General features: G+C 41.2%; 3 protein-coding genes across 5 annotated transcripts; all 3 read left to right on the forward strand.

Annotated features, from left to right (window-relative positions):
* The first annotated feature begins 659 nt into the window (after positions 1-659).
* dpagt1 (dolichyl-phosphate (UDP-N-acetylglucosamine) N-acetylglucosaminephosphotransferase 1 (GlcNAc-1-P transferase)) lies at positions 660-5,221 on the forward strand. The gene is made up of 9 exons (XM_026181648.1): positions 660-1,229; positions 1,341-1,461; positions 1,546-1,759; positions 1,848-1,994; positions 2,085-2,169; positions 2,286-2,474; positions 2,575-2,662; positions 3,999-4,154; positions 4,246-5,221. The coding sequence occupies exons 1-9, from the start codon at positions 1,075-1,077 to the stop codon at positions 4,309-4,311; spliced, it is 1,221 nt and encodes a 406-aa protein (XP_026037433.1). The 5' UTR covers positions 660-1,074; the 3' UTR covers positions 4,312-5,221.
* Positions 5,222-5,991: 770 nt separating this feature from the next.
* On the forward strand, positions 5,992-10,110 carry hinfp (histone H4 transcription factor). Its single transcript, XM_026182350.1, has 9 exons — positions 5,992-6,418; positions 6,781-7,007; positions 7,518-7,629; positions 7,760-7,912; positions 7,999-8,076; positions 8,594-8,714; positions 8,821-8,959; positions 9,048-9,172; positions 9,244-10,110. The coding sequence occupies exons 1-9, from the start codon at positions 6,259-6,261 to the stop codon at positions 9,608-9,610; spliced, it is 1,482 nt and encodes a 493-aa protein (XP_026038135.1). The 5' UTR covers positions 5,992-6,258; the 3' UTR covers positions 9,611-10,110.
* A 95-nt stretch (positions 10,111-10,205) lies between these two features.
* LOC113030693 (sushi, von Willebrand factor type A, EGF and pentraxin domain-containing protein 1) lies at positions 10,206-13,883 on the forward strand. Of its 3 annotated transcripts, XM_026182354.1 has the most exons (5): positions 10,206-11,723; positions 11,856-12,020; positions 12,122-12,289; positions 12,382-12,582; positions 12,750-13,883. In XM_026182354.1, the coding sequence occupies exons 1-5, from the start codon at positions 11,618-11,620 to the stop codon at positions 12,761-12,763; spliced, it is 654 nt and encodes a 217-aa protein (XP_026038139.1). In that variant the 5' UTR covers positions 10,206-11,617; the 3' UTR covers positions 12,764-13,883. The 3 variants fall into 3 exon arrangements, with proteins under 3 accessions (XP_026038139.1, XP_026038136.1, XP_026038138.1); XM_026182351.1 differs by having other exon boundaries at positions 12,382-13,883; XM_026182353.1 differs by having other exon boundaries at positions 10,206-11,717; positions 12,382-13,883.
* The last annotated feature ends 1,497 nt before the right edge of the window (positions 13,884-15,380 follow it).

A 15,380-nucleotide genomic window follows, 5' to 3' on the forward strand; every position in this document is an offset into this window, starting at 1 on the left:
CAGGAATCGAACTTGCGATCCTCTGTTCCAAAGGCGTGTAGTTTAACCACTACGCTATCCAGCTACGCTATATATATATATATATATATATATATATATATACACACGCACACACATGTATATACACACACGCACACGTATATATATATATATATATATATATATATATATATATATATATATATATATATATATATATATATATATATATATATGAAATCAATTTTCAGTATTGATTAAAGATATGATATGATGAGATAAGTCCCTCACTTGGGAAGGTTTTACTATTATAATATCAAAATGAATAGAGAAGAAATAAATATATGCAACATAACCTATAGCCTACAACAATATTACTAAACAGCAACAGAAGAAAAATATACATTATACAAAAGAGAGAAAGCATTTGTTTTGTCAACAGGTGGCAGAATTTTATCATAAAAATGACGTATGTGCGAAAAAATATGTACCGAAGAAGAAGATTTCACTTCCGCGTCAATACAGATGTCGGAAGTCAAAGTTAGTATTTTCTGTATACTTTATACAATAAGAGTATACAGAAATCTCTCAAAACCTTATCAAAATTTCAGATATTCTGTAAATAATGCAAACATTGAAACTTACACACAATAGGTATTTTATTCTATTGAAAGCTCATTTTAGCGTTAAAAACGGGTTCGAGAGAGAGACGTTATGGGCCAATAACGTTTTATTTTGAAAACCCCAATCGGAAGTCCCATCTTGTTGTAAGTTGTATGACTTAACGGTTGAACTAATGTCAGACGTGGAGTTTAGACAGCCAGGCAATGCAGAGCTAATAAAATTTACAAGTCGTAATGACAGATGGTATGGATTACCACTGTGACTCGAGGACTTATAGACTTGTGGATTTTTTTTTGACCGTGGAATTACAGAGACGCCTTTTGTTCTGAAATGATGGCTTGATATGTTTCTCGTACCTCGGTGATCACAGTCAGAGCCAATCCGTCGCCCGCCCGCAGGGAAGCGGCGTCACAATAGCTACAAACGTGATTTCGATCTGGCAGAAACCAATTCGCCAAAAAGCCCGAAATAATGTCACCCATACCCGTCCTTCCGCTGGTCATCAACTGCTTCATGTCTGTGCTCGGCTGCTTGGCCACACTGAAACTCATTCCGGCTTTCAAAGATCATTTCATATCAGCCAGATTATACGGAGTGGATCTAAACAAAACATCCAAAAAGGAAGTGTGAGTCGTCTCCCTGTCTGTCCTTTTAGCTACACGGCTTTCAGCTTAAATGACATATTCAGTAAAATATGATAATAAATTGTTTTCCTTTTCGCTCCCCTTTCTTTACAGTCCAGAGTCTCAAGGAGTCATCAGTGGGACTGTCTTCCTCATCATCCTTTTCTGTTTCATCCCAGTGCCTTTCCTCAGCTGCTTTGTTGGAGATCAGTGCATGGGCTTCCCACATGATGAGGTGAGTACACTGATGTGCAATGACCCCGTGTTTCTTTCCAGTCTGAACCTCACGTCTGACCTTTGTGTGCGTTGTTTTTGCCAGTTTGTACAGCTCATCGGTGCACTTCTAGCCATCTGTTGCATGATCTTCCTTGGTTTTGCCGATGATGTGCTCAACCTCCGGTGGAGACACAAGCTCTTGCTTCCCACCATGGCTTCCTTGCCACTGCTCATGGTCTATTTTACCAACTTTGGCAACACTGTCATAGTGGTGCCCAAGCCCTTCAGAGCACTGCTCGGACTGCACTTGGATTTGGGTGAGTTGTGTGGTTGTCCGCTGTTCTTTGTCTGGATTCACTGCTTTGAAGTCTTCCTTTAAATGGTGTTTCGTCATTTCTTCTGCAGGCATCCTGTACTATGTCTACATGGGAATGCTTGCTGTATTCTGCACAAACGCCATCAACATCCTAGCAGGCATCAACGGGATCGAATCAGGCCAAGCTCTGTTTATCTCGGGCTCCATCATCATATTTAACCTTCTGGAGCTCAGCGGTATGCATTTTCGTTTCCCGTCACACGGGTGCAGAAGCTGGACATATTTTGTGTAACATGTGGTTCTTTGCACTTTCTTCTTATTATTAGGAGATTACCGCGATGACCACGTTTTCTCCCTCTACTTCATGATACCGTTCTTCTTCACCACATTAGCGCTTATGTACCACAACTGGTAAGATAAGTCTACCAAACTCGGGAAAGTTAACATATATTTTCTGCAATCAAAAACAAAGAGCTATATGTGCAAGTCCCCCTCTAGCATGGTGATTGTAATCTGTTTTGTCACAGGTACCCTTCATCTGTGTTTGTGGGAGATACTTTCTGCTACTTTGCTGGGATGACCTTTGCTGTAGTCGGCATCTTGGGACACTTCAGCAAAACAATGCTGCTGTTCTTCATTCCTCAAGTGGTTAACTTTGTCTACTCCGTACCACAGCTGTTTCACATAATCCCCTGTCCCAGGCACCGGCTCCCGAGGTGACTGCCTGATTATGAACATCATTTATATACGATTATACCCTGTTGATATGTGTATTGCTCAACTTTTTCTTTCTTCCAATGCTCCTTCTAACTAAAGGTTGAACCCAGAAAATGGCAAGCTGGGGATGAGCTACTCTAAATTCAAAACAAAGGACCTCTCTAAGTTAGGCCACCTCATTTTGACGGTAAAGCTTTTCTTTTGCGTTTTCTCTGTTTGAGTATTCCCATGCTTTAATAGAAATTCTCCTCAACTAAGCTGTAAATCATGTCAGCTGCTGGTCTTGTCCCATCACAACTCAAAGAGGAAAGCACCAAATCCAGACTTTTGATAAGATGAAATGAGGAAATCTTTATGAATATAATTATCTAATTGCTTTGGGCAATGAAGCTGATTGTTTCTGCTCCAATTGCCTCGCGCTGTCAGCGTCCGTTATTAAAACCCAGACGCATTATTTGGTTGTGACGCAGAACACATTTTCTCATACACTGTATGACAGAGTCCCGTAAAATACTCACTGCACTGACTGCTTCCATAAAAAAAAATAACAACAGGGTAAATAGCAGCCAGGTGCTGCTGATCAAATGCGCTTGATTAATTGTTCATCATCAAGTGTGAGCGCCTCTATAAAAGCAGACGTGTTGGCGGTTTGCTGGTGTGAAGCATTCAGATGCTTGTTAACAAAACGCCAATGAGAGAAAGATATAAGCATTAATGGCAGAGAAGCAATTGTTGCTGCCCATCAGTCTGAGATGGGCTATAAAGTCATTTCCAAACAATTGAAGTCCATCATTCTACAGTTAGTCTTCTCACGCGTTCCAACAGATTCAATCCGTGATCACATAATACAGTTTTCAGAGAAATAATAATAAAAAAAACCCAGCAATATGGCCAAATATGGCTGTGCATGATATCCCTCCAAGTGTCACGCACGGTAACGGTGAAGTCATTCAGTCAGCCATGAATGCCTCTGTATACCAAAGTGTACTAGAGCCAAATGTGAGGCCACATTTAGCTGTCTGTTCTGTTGCATGACCCAAATGATCCCAAGAACAGCAGCAAATCTAACCTAGAAAAAAAAAGATAAAGCAACAAGCAATAAGAGTGGGCCAGAATTCTTCTACATTAATGTGACTGACTGATAAAGCCATACAGAAAACAATTAAAAGTAGTTCTACGATGTAATGAATCACAGGGAGTATCTAGTTTTTCACAGCACTGCATACAGGTTGTACCGCACATCGCAGCACACCTAGATTTGGCACATAATAATTATGCCCATGGGACAGGTTACATGCAACATAAAAAAATGACAATGAACCATATATATCAACCTGAAAATCAGATGAATTAATCCAATACATTAATTTGCTTAATTAAAAAAATTGGAGAAGTTGATAATAACTCACAAGTTTGGATATCATGTATGAACGCGCACACACACACACAGCTGAGGCAGACCACTAGCATGCGTCGGGCTGTGTTTACTGGCTGATAACAATAAAACCTTTAATCCTCAACAGGTGGCAGAGTTATTAAAGCTGCTCGAGGTGCGCAGAGGCCATGAGGGGGATGGTGATTTTATTGAGTGCAACAACATGACCTTAATAAACCTGGTGCTGAAAGTACTCGGACCCGTCCACGAGAGAACTCTCACAGTCATCATGCTCGTCATACAGGTATAACAGAGCACCTGCAGTATCCACATATGCCTGAATATTGTCAGCCATAAAATGTTTGACTCGCCTCTCATTTCTGCGTCTCACTCAGGTGATGGGCAGCGCAGTGGCTTTTGGGATCCGTTATCATCTCGTCCGTCTCTTCTATGACGTCTAGATTACCGGGACTGAGGACGGAGTGCTGACTGATACTGATATGATACTGCTGTGGAACTATTTTACAGGCTCACTGTTCATTTGCCTTTTAATAGTTTCCACTACCTCACTGACATTTTTCATATTCAGACTCTTTCTGCAGTAAAGACCCAGAGCAAGGATTAAAGCTTTATTTAACTTAACCACAACATTTTCATATATATGTACAAGCAGAACGGCTAATGATTTGATGCCAACAGTAGCGCTCTCCTGGGATTCAGTCATTACAGTCAGGGAAATGTAACTGGGTCTTAATCACCCCACGTGTTCAACCTGAAAGTATATTTTTATACTTGGTTTTTAAAAAGAAAGTCTGTCAAGTTTTGATCTTCGGTGTAGCAGACATCGCTGACTTGCAAATGTAGAAATCCTCTAAAAACTGGTCAAATATTCACATGTTCACATACTGCTTTAACCTGCTGTTGAGAGAAAATGTGCCTACTTACACTTTAATGCAGTTATGGTAGGAATATTAAACTCATTTAGTGCTTCTTGGTTGTTTCTTTTCCCTCTCAACAAAAGTCACAACAACAAAATGATTGTTGTGAAGAACAGCAGTGAAATATCAAAGGAGTGTAGTCATCAATAAAGTGTGAGGAGATGATTAAATAGAGGTCATGAAGTCACATAACCACGTCCTGATTGTGGAAAAAGCACATCCCGATTAAAGATAACTGATCGTCTTTGCTTTTCTTTCATCAAATATATAGCCGTGTTGTTTAGGACTGAGCATCATCCCAACTGTTTCAGAAAGAGCATCAACGTGAAGTCAACTGGCACTGGACTTTTTTATTTAGGAATGTAATTACAAGTGCAAAACTGTTTACTGAGATTGAAGGCACAGATTATCAAATAAAAACGGGAAAAATGATGATGTAAGATTGTGTTGTATTAATACTTGGGAGAAAGTGTGCTAAATTATAGTGCTTAAAGTGTTTCCGTTATAGTTCAGAAATGGGACCAAGTCACAGTTTGTGTGGTTTTACCTCTCTCATGCTGAATTGTAACACAAGCAATCAATATACAATTGAAGTGCAGACATTTTACCAAAAATTTAGCATTACCTGTTTATCCATTGTATACAAATAGCTGAAAGGGAGGACATGCAGAGGGTTGGTGAGACAGAAGAGAGTGTTAGGGTTAGATTGAGGCAGGTGATCCGCTGTGGCGACGCCTAACGGGAACAGGTTGTGGGTTGTTTGACATGGAAGACCCAAAGAGTCACTCACCTCAAAACAGAACATTTTGTGCTTTATTAATGAATTGTGCAATGAAATGTGCGCTAGTAAAATCTTTTACCAAATACTTTTTCATAATCTTTAATTAGACATCACTAAACTTATGATTAAAGCACAAAATACTTTGATTTTGATGTGTGGAATTCTTCTGGTCTTCCATAATTGTAAGCGTGTAGTAAGGTGATATTTTTGCCTTTAAAATGTACACAGTGTCCACTAGTATAAAATAAAATTATAGGAGCATAAATGCCCTAAATTTATACTTAAGTAAAATATTTGAATAAATGTCAATAAAAATGAAGATTTATTGTAAATATCTTCCAATTGTTAACTGTAAATACAAAAAGGAATTTTTTTTTGCGTAGGAACTATTTAACTAAACTTTGTTTCAAGGGGAACGTCGGTGTTGTTGCACAGCCCGCGTTTGTGGACGGAAGAAGAACAGGTCCGATGAATACGAGCTCTCTTTTAACGCTGTCGTGAAGCTTATAACAATTTATGCTTTTAGCTTATTAAACAGTTCTCTGCTGGTGTTTCAGCAACACTGTGGAGACTGTTTAATGTAAGCTAGCAGCTTAGTTGCTGGGCGGTCAGGTGATGGTCAAACAGCGTTTGCGACTTCGGTCCTGGAGCGAAACGTCTGACATTTAGTCCAGTTGTGACTCGGAGAGATGCCTCCTAACAAGCGAATGCAGAAGAAAGCACTCAAGCTGGAGTGTGAGTGGGGTTCATGCCAGGAATCATTTAATCGGATGGAAAACTTTTGCAAGCATGTGGAGGGTCATCTAAGTGCTTTGGAAGAGGAGGAGGAGGAGGAAGAAGAAACAGAGGGTGAGGTGAAACGCAGCTTCGTGTACGTGTGGCACCTCCATAGCTGAGGTGTTTGTTTTGGAGATGTAGCGTGAGGAGCTGGACAGGAACGTGTTTTAATGATTTGGTTCAATAGGCCTTAACCAGTGTGGCCTCACTTACTGCACGTCTAGACCACCACTAGAAATGACGAGAGTTTTTATCCATCAGCTACTTATTCATAACATTTGGCCACTAGATATTGAATTGGATTAATTTACTTAACTTTGCTGGCATCCAAAGTCCTGATGATAAACAAGGCATTCAGATAGATAAGTCATACTGATCCTTTGCCCAAAGTGATGATTCCTCCTAATCTAGTCTCTTTTACTTTTTGTGCAAAGGGGAGAGAAGCTGTCTGTGGAGAGACTGTGGTTTTTGCTCCGTGGAGGGATCTGAAGAGTTGCGGCGACACGTGTTCTTTCACTGTTATCACACTAAACTAAAGCAGCTGGGTCAGCAGGTTCTCAGTGCCCATCCAAAAATCGGCAACTGCTCCATCGCCTACCACAATCGCAACATCATCCCTGAAATCCCAGATAATTTTGTCTGCCTTTGGGAGGAATGTGAAGTAAGTTTGCTGTATCTGCTGCTGGTGAAAGACGAGAGTAGCAGATACATTGAGCATTGATGGAGCTTTCCCAAATCTTATGCTGCCAGTTCTATAGACACTAATGCTACTTCGTAACGTGAGAGGTCTAGGGTTTTGAACCGAAGCCTGAAAACAAGCTGGCTAGTCTCTCCACTGTTCACTCCAGAGAACATGACATCCATGTTTTCCAAAAAGAATTGCAAATGTTAATTCGTCTGACATCAGAAAAGGTCTCTGCTTTGCTTCACTCTATTATAAATGAGGTTTGGCCCAGAGAAGACAGCAGTGTTTTGGATTATGTTCATAAATGGCTTTTTCTTTGCATGACAAAGCTTTAACCTGCTTTTGTGGATGGCACTGTGAACTGTGTTCAGATCTCTGTTAGTGTTCCTGAACCCAGTATTTCTGAGTTTTTAAATGATCTGTGTAGTAGAGTTAAACTAATAATACATGTGGCTCTGTAACTCTCTTAATGCACATTTGTTAAAGCAACCACCGTATGAAAACCCTGAGTGGTTTTATCGCCATGTGGAAATGCACAGCCTGTGCATAGAGATACCTACAGGAGACTGTGAAATCCCGATCCGCTGTGGATGGAAAGGTACGCTTACAGTGTTTGTTGTTTTTTTTCAACTGTAAATGTTAAGTGAAGATTGTACAGCTGTACATTTTCAGTGTCGAGCTGAGGATTTCAGACTTTTGAATCCAGGTTTTGTGCCTGTCATTTTCAGACTGTGAAGCGACTGCTAAAGGCCGTCCTAAGCTGCGAGAGCACCTGCGCAGCCACACTCAGGAAAAGGTGGTGGCATGTCCCGGCTGTGGGGGGATGTATGCCAACAATACAAAGCTGTTTGACCACATCATACGACAGAGCGCCATGGAAGGTAGATTCTGTCAGATTTATGAAATTAAGCTTAGTAATGTTAAAAAAAACCTTTAATAATCGAACAATCTGTGTCGTGTCACATAGGTCAGAGGTTCCAGTGCTCACACTGCTCCAAACGTTTTGCAACAGAAAGACTTCTGAGGGACCACATGAGGACCCACGGTCAGTTATGCTTCATTGTGCTTTTTTTTTTTTTTTTTTTTACACATGAGCTTATGCCATGATGAGGTGTCCATCCATACACAATTCACAAAAAATGATACTCCTGGAGTATGAAGCAAATCTGTTCCATACTCTTGGAGGTGAAGCTTTCACACATTGTTCATCTACCAGGTCTTCACTCAGATTGTGTTTAAGACTAAGACTTTATTTCTGCATGTCACACATTACAATAACCCGGGAATTGTGATGGACTGTGAGCCAGATGAGTTAATCAGCATCTTTCTGGATCTTTTCTGCTTCATAGTGAGAGCATCCAGTTTTAAAATGAAGCATTTCACAACTATTTCTTGGCTTGACGCAACCAAAAATAAAAATAGTCCTTCACAGTGTCTATTTTTGATCTGCTGAGCATGTGATGCACTTTGTTGTGAGTGAGTGAAGAAATCCTGTTGCCAACAAACAACTCTGTAGTCTTAATATAGACAAATTTAATTTCCCCACTGCTTTATTGGGACAGTGAGCCACTACAAATGCCCATTATGTGACATGACGTGCCCGTCGCCCTCTTCACTGCGCAACCATATCAAGTTCCGCCACAGCAACGAGAAGCCATACAGCTGTGACTACTGCGAGTACAGGTACCCAAACCCCTGAAACTTCACCAATTTAAGTCAGGATTAAGTTATTAAACAGACAATGACATTTGCTCCCACCGTTTTTAAAAAAAACCAAAAAACCTCACAGCTGTAAGAATCTAGTCGACTTGCGCAAACATCTGGACACCCACAGCAGCGAGTCAGCCTTCCACTGTGACGTCCCTGGCTGTGGCTTTACATCTCGAGCCGCTTGCACCATGAAGATTCACCACAAAAGAGAGCACGAGGTGATGTTTGAAGTGTTTGTTTAAACTTGCGTTCAAGTAGGGATTTTTGATGTTTTCATTGATGATTGTGTTTTATTTCCATAACCAGGGGAGTTTTGTAGCTCGCTACAAGTGCCATGTGTGCGGCCAGTGTTTCACCAGGGGCAACAACCTAACTGTCCATCTGCACAAAAAGCACCAATTTAAGTGGCCGTCCGGACACCCCAGGTTCAGGTGAGTGTTGCAGTGAAGCAGCTGCAGTAATAGCTATTGCAACGCTTGAAGTCTTTATTCGCTCTTGACAGGTACAAGGAGCACGAGGATGGTTTCTTGCGTCTGCAGCTGATTCGCTACGAGAGCGTGGAGCTGACCGAGCAGTTGATGCGAGAAAGACAAAACAGGCAAGCGGAGGAGGACGGCGGCAGCGAGCCGACGGAAGGTCAGGAGCTGCAGGAAGGAGCAGCTCCTGCAGAGGTGCAGGTGGAATTGAAAGGGGTGCTGCTGGAAGAGCAGAGGATCGACGAGCCAGGCTCGACAGTTGGCGCTGAGGAAGGCGGACAGGAAGAGGGCATGCTGTATGTCCTCACTGGAGGACTGTCACAGGCAGGAGAGGAGTCTGTAATGCTGCAGCTCCAGGATGCTGCTCAGCAACAGGAGATGGAGGTGCTTTGACTTGATGCACATCCTGAGCAGGCACAAAGTACACAGTCACACTCTTCTTGGAATTCATGAACTTCTACAAAAACCTGGCTTGGATTTGAACAGAAAGCGAACTGCTTTACTTAAATTATAACATCTGAATTAAGGAACACGTACTGTTATGATTCATGTTGAATGTAAGCCTATATTAGGCAAGTAAACTGTTTTTTTATGTGTTTATTTGCTAATGTGTAGCACCTTAATTTTAAACTGTTTTCAGTTAGATGTTCGTGTCTCGTGCTGTAAAATCTGTCGAGACAGTTGAAGGCTAATGTTGCACTGCCTGCTGGGTTCTCAATCAATCAAATTCAGAGATACATCAGCTGAAACCTTTAAAGGTTAAGAACATGAGTCATGGGACGTCGTGTTGTCATTAATATTCAACAGAATCTGGATTAAAGCTAAGAGGGCTCACCTTATCTCGCAGAGTGTGTACCTTTCCCAGTTAAACTTGAATAAACACGTGAAACCTTTTTGTCTATTTTTTTATGTTTTGTAATATTTTTTTAAGAGTGAACTTTTTTCTTTATGTATTACATACATTCATCATCTGTTTTAGCTCCACCTGCTAAATCTAACTGCACTCCTGCAGCTCTGTTACTGATATACACGGCTGTATAATTGACATCTCAATCGTCTAAAATGTCTTGACTGAACTCAACTGAGCTGTAAATCTAAACGTTGTCTCTGTAGTATTGTTAACGTCCACATTCACCACCCACATCGTTAGTTACACCTTGTTGGTACCAGTTTGGACCCCCTTCTGCCTGCACAGCTGCCTTAATTATTTGTCGCTTAGATTCCACAAGGTGCTCGAAACATCTCTCTGAGAGTTTGACATGATAGCATCACACAGTCATCGCACATCGGTGATGTGAATCTCCCGTCCTGCAACATCTCAAAAGAGTTCTATTGGATTGAGATCTGGTGACTTAAGGGCATGTTCAAGAAACCAGTTTGAGATGACTTAAGCTTTGTGACATGATGCGTTACAATGGAAATCCAGGCTCATCAGACCAGGCGTTGCCTTTTCAATCTTTTGTTATTCAATTTTGGTGAGCCTGTGAAATTTTAGCTTGCTTTTCTTGTTCTTAGGAGACAGGAGTGGCGCTCAGAGTGTGGTCTTCTGCTGCTGCAGCCCATCTGCTTCATGGATGGTCAAGTTGTACATTCAGAGATACTCTTTTGCATACCTTGGTTATAATAAAGTTACATTTTCAGCCAGAGAAATACTGTTCTCTGGATATTTTCTCTTTCAAACCATTTTCTGTAAACTCTAAAAAGGGTTGAACTCACACCAGCCCGTCTGGCACCAACAACCATGCTATGTTCAAAGTCGCTTAAATCATCTTTCTTTTCTTTGTTTGAACTTCAGCAGGTTGTTTTCAAGCAACAAGGCCAACATTAGGTTTGTTTTCTGCTTTTCTCATACAAGAAAGACAAAAAACCCCAGAAAACCATTACAATTTTTCATGCTGACCAAAACAAAGTTCTATATTTCTCTCAATATATTCTATATAATTATATATATTTCATATATTTTAGTTAATCCATCTAATGTGAATGATGTGCATTGGATAAAGCGTCTGTGTTTAAGGTACAAGTACCTCTGTTATCCATCACTCGTCTCATCAATTTGGAGACGGTCGTTCTTTCATCCCTCTTCTGCTTTAAACCTATAAAAACCTTTGATCAGGTCAGGTGTCAAAATCGTGACACAGCTTTGCCCAAGTGGAGTCCCAGGATGATAAACAGTGCACAGCATTAGCTGTTTGTAGAAGATTAGGCAGCACACAGAGCTTAGTTGAAGCGTTACTTAAACTCTCTCTCGCTGCTTCCTCTTCCTCCAGTGAGTGAACTCGGTTCTCCTGGGACTGATTCTAATGGCTTCATAGTTTAGTGATGGCGTAGTATAATGCTTCTAGTTGGTTCCTGGGTGCACCTAAAACATTTTTTTTAGAAAAACTACTTCATCAGGAGATGGGAACTGTGAGATTTTACATACTGCTGCTCCTGTTGTTGTTTGGGTCCATCCACAGAGGGACATCTCAGTTTCCTGAGTGGAATGGAGAGCTGGAAGGTAGTGGTAAGATCTCCTTTTCTGACACTGTAATGCTATTCTTCACTAACTTTCTGGTTACTAAGTCATGGCATACATGAATGTTTGTCCAATCCTTGCGTATTAAGAAGCCAATGATTTAGTATTTTTCTTCTTCAGGTGAGATCGAATCGATTTCCCAGCCGAATTTCATAGATGACACATACTGGTCTGGGTCAGCCCCGCTTTGTTTAGGAGGTTGTAAAGCGCGGCACCGGGAGCTGAGGAGAGATCGCTGTGGAGACTCTAGCTGCTGCTGGCTCGGCTACAAATCCTTGTGCAGAGGTAAGACACAGAATCAGAGCGAAGAAACAAAAGGTCACTTGTTAAAAATACCTTCGTCTTGTGCTTTGTATTTCCTGCATTTCCTTTTCTCTGTGTGTCAGTGAACTGTGGAAGGCCAGATGTGGACTACAATGGAGCAGTGTATGGTAATGACTGGTGGGTGGGATCTGTGGTGAGGTACACCTGCCGCTCAGGATTCAGGCTTATTGGAAACTCTACCAGATCATGTCAGCCTAATGGCCTCTGGACTCCAAAACCTATCTGCCTACGTGAGTCCACACAAACCGCAACAAAACAACAACAACAACAATAGGTTTTCTGACCCAGTATCAACATTTACGCTCTTTGACCTGCCTTTTAGGAATGTGTAAGCAGGGGCAGATTGAAATCAGCGAGCGTGAACTGAGTGGGACATGCAACTCCACCTGCGTGGGTAAGAGCTACTTCGGCCCACCCAAACGAGGCTGCTCTCAGATAGACAACTGCAGGAAGAAGGAGACCGGCTGGAAACGGTTCTTTGCACAATGTGTCCCTTGCATTTGTGACTGCGCTTTCTCGTGTGGTGAGTTGCTTCCACCTCCACATTGTCAGGACAAATGCAAAGCAGAATGAGCATGCTGCGGTGCTGTCTGTGTACAAATACATTTGAATATTGCTCTACACATGAATTTGCTATCCTTCTTTCAGGAATGATATCTGCTTTGTTTTTTTTGTTTTGTTTTTTTCAAGTGTCTGCAGGCTAAAACACAGAGATGCTTACAGTGTAACAAGGCTGCAGACAAAGAGGAGACACAGACCGGCTGTAGACCAAAGAGTCACGCTGCATTTCTGCTGCTTCATCCAATTTTAAGAACAAATCTGGGTGTTTAAGGACAATAATTTAATCTCTCCGGCACACACTCCAAGCCTGCCTGCCTGCTTTCTGTATGTAAAGGATTACATGGCAAGAACAAATCCTTCTGGCACGCCAGTGTTAAGTCACTCTTTAGGATGCAAAGCGGCGAGAGGGTCAGAAAACAAAAGGGAGGACAAATTTAGTGAAAGGCACCTGAGAAGTTCAGCAATTATTTGAAATAGAAAGCGACTTTGGCTGATTTTTTGGGCTTTTCAACATTATTTCCTGTCTAGATATATATATATATATATCTCAATCTCATACTATATTTAGCTTGGATGTCTACAAACACATGCACATGTTTACTTTCCTCAGATAAGGATGGGAATCAGAGAAACAAGGAAAGAGGGAAGTGAAGCCAAAGAGATTGGCATCTTGCGTCTCCTCTCAGCCCATCTGTCGTGAAAGGAGCTGAGACCTTAATCTTGTTATAAGATGTTTGTTCAGGGGTCAGAGTTAACAGAGAGAGTGGTGTAGAACTGTTAACAGCATTTATACTTTAGGTGTCATGCTGTGTGTACTTTTATTTTCAAGTTATTTATTGAGAAATGTATATCACAAGCCAATTGTATGAATGTGAAATGAATTAAAAACTACTCATGTCTTTGAAATCAAAGGTTTAACATTTAAAGCGATGATTTCTGAGCCATGCAGACCTGAAGCAGAGCTTTACAGATGGCACTAATATTATTCTGATTGGATTATATTATCAGTCATCCCCCGTGTCCATCATCCCATCGCTCCTCACAAAACAACTACTGAGCATTAGGCTTCCAGGCAGGCCTGTGACACTTGATATAGTTCCAAATTAAAAAATGGTAAGAAGTAGTGTGGAGAAAGCAAGTCACTAATCAAAGATTTTCAAAAGATATATGACAAAATATTTAATAAGTTTTGACCTCTGCTCCCATTTAATGGCTTATATGTTTTATATATTTTAAAATCACATTAAAAGACTTCAGAATTTTTTTTCCTCTGTCTTTTTTTTACTCAACTAAAATCGATTTCATTTTGAAACCGAAAAACAGACTCAAAATGTGGGGTTTTTTTTTTCCTTTCACTGCCTTTAATAAGCGACATTACAGGTTAAACCACTAGATGTCGCTGTTTTGTCACAAAGTGCATCACAAGTGTGAGATTTAGGACTGATTCCCTTCCACTTGTGATCCTGAGGAGTTACTGCTCAGCATGCATCACTGTTGAGGACTCCAGGTGGTGTACCTCAAGACGATGTGCTCATCCGCTTTGGGCATGTAGCAGCCGATCCCTGTACGACGTTTAGATGACAAACACTGATATTTACACACATACAGCCTGACAGAGCATTATAACAGAAACAACAGCAATAGAAATAACAATGGGGCGTAGCATCCTTTCTCTAAAAGACAAAAAAACATGCTTTAATAGATAAATCACTATTAATGTGTAGTATCACCACCTTCTCCTTCTATAAAAGATAAACACGCACAAATGTTGTCAGAGCAGATAATTTTTCAATAGCTGTAGGAGGCAGTAATTGAAAAAGACAACCCAATCTCCTGTCTCATTATGGCTCATTAAGTCGTCCTCAGATATGCTGAGGTGAAGCTCTGGGGATGACACTCACCTACATCCAGTCTGTCGAATTCTCCAGAGCTTTCAGACAGGATCTCCCAGTATGTCTTCTCATCCTTATTTCCAGCCACTCCATTCACACTCTCCAAGAACAGGCCAAAGTTTGGGTCCTCCTTCACTGTGAACCTGGCAACACAAACAGTCAGGGCTTTAAGAGCAGAAATGGGTCACCCTCAGCTTAAATATGTAAGAGAATCAGCCGGGGCTCCTTTTTAGCAATAAAGCATGCTAGACAGTTATATTAAAGGGGATGTCATGGGTGGACTTACTTAAAGTCGTGCTGTGCATCGTGCAGTCTCCTCAGAGCTCCCAGCAGCACACCTCCCTTTACTACACTGCTGGAGTAGGACTTGAGAGGCTCGTTAGACTGCTCGTTCTCCACAGACAGTTTGATAGAGAGGGATCCTGATTGTGCACGCAAAGCAATTCACATGTGATACAATTTATGATGCACGTCTACAAAAGATCAAAGCTTCTGTAAAATTTACCTTCATCTGTGTCTGTAAGAGCGCCACGTGTCAGCAGGAGGAAAAAGCCCACAGAGAGCAGAGCTGATGTCCTTAGTGCCATGTCGAGCGATCTTCTATCTCAGATGTGTGTCTAACACCACATCACCTCACTACTTATAGCATGCCTAACCCACATTTGTAAGCAAACTCCAGTCCCAGAAAGTCACGAGGCACTCTCACATACCTTTGTTGAGGTTAAACATTCACATTCACATCCTGAAACTTAAAACTAACACAGAAGTGCTTTTATGTGACAATCAATGATGGTTAATGTGTGCTTTATAAATACAGAAACACTGTTATCTCGGAGGTTACACTAGATGATTCATGATCTGTCCTGTG

The sequence above is a fragment of the Astatotilapia calliptera genome, chromosome 10 (genome assembly GCF_900246225.1).
Source record: "Astatotilapia calliptera chromosome 10, fAstCal1.2, whole genome shotgun sequence".
In the NCBI taxonomy this organism is placed as follows: domain Eukaryota; kingdom Metazoa; phylum Chordata; class Actinopteri; order Cichliformes; family Cichlidae; genus Astatotilapia; species Astatotilapia calliptera.

Bases quoted from the DNA above. Each gene is read 5' to 3' on its own strand.
- dpagt1 (XM_026181648.1), top strand. From the start codon at position 1,075: ATGTCACCCATACCCGTCCTTCCGCTGGTCATCAACTGCTTCATGTCT. The intron at 1,760-1,847 runs GTGAGTTGTGTG...TTTCTTCTGCAG, and splicing joins CGGACTGCACTTGGATTTGG to GCATCCTGTACTATGTCTAC. The intron at 4,155-4,245 runs GTATAACAGAGC...CGTCTCACTCAG, and splicing joins TCATCATGCTCGTCATACAG to GTGATGGGCAGCGCAGTGGC.
- hinfp (XM_026182350.1), top strand. From the start codon at position 6,259: ATGCCTCCTAACAAGCGAATGCAGAAGAAAGCACTCAAGCTGGAGTGT. The intron at 8,715-8,820 runs GTACCCAAACCC...AAAACCTCACAG, and splicing joins TGTGACTACTGCGAGTACAG to CTGTAAGAATCTAGTCGACT. The intron at 8,960-9,047 runs GTGATGTTTGAA...TTCCATAACCAG, and splicing joins ACCACAAAAGAGAGCACGAG to GGGAGTTTTGTAGCTCGCTA.
- LOC113030693 (XM_026182351.1), top strand. From the start codon at position 11,618: ATGGGAACTGTGAGATTTTACATACTGCTGCTCCTGTTGTTGTTTGGG. The intron at 12,021-12,121 runs GTAAGACACAGA...TCTGTGTGTCAG, and splicing joins CTACAAATCCTTGTGCAGAG to TGAACTGTGGAAGGCCAGAT. The intron at 12,290-12,381 runs GTGAGTCCACAC...CCTGCCTTTTAG, and splicing joins TCCAAAACCTATCTGCCTAC to GAATGTGTAAGCAGGGGCAG.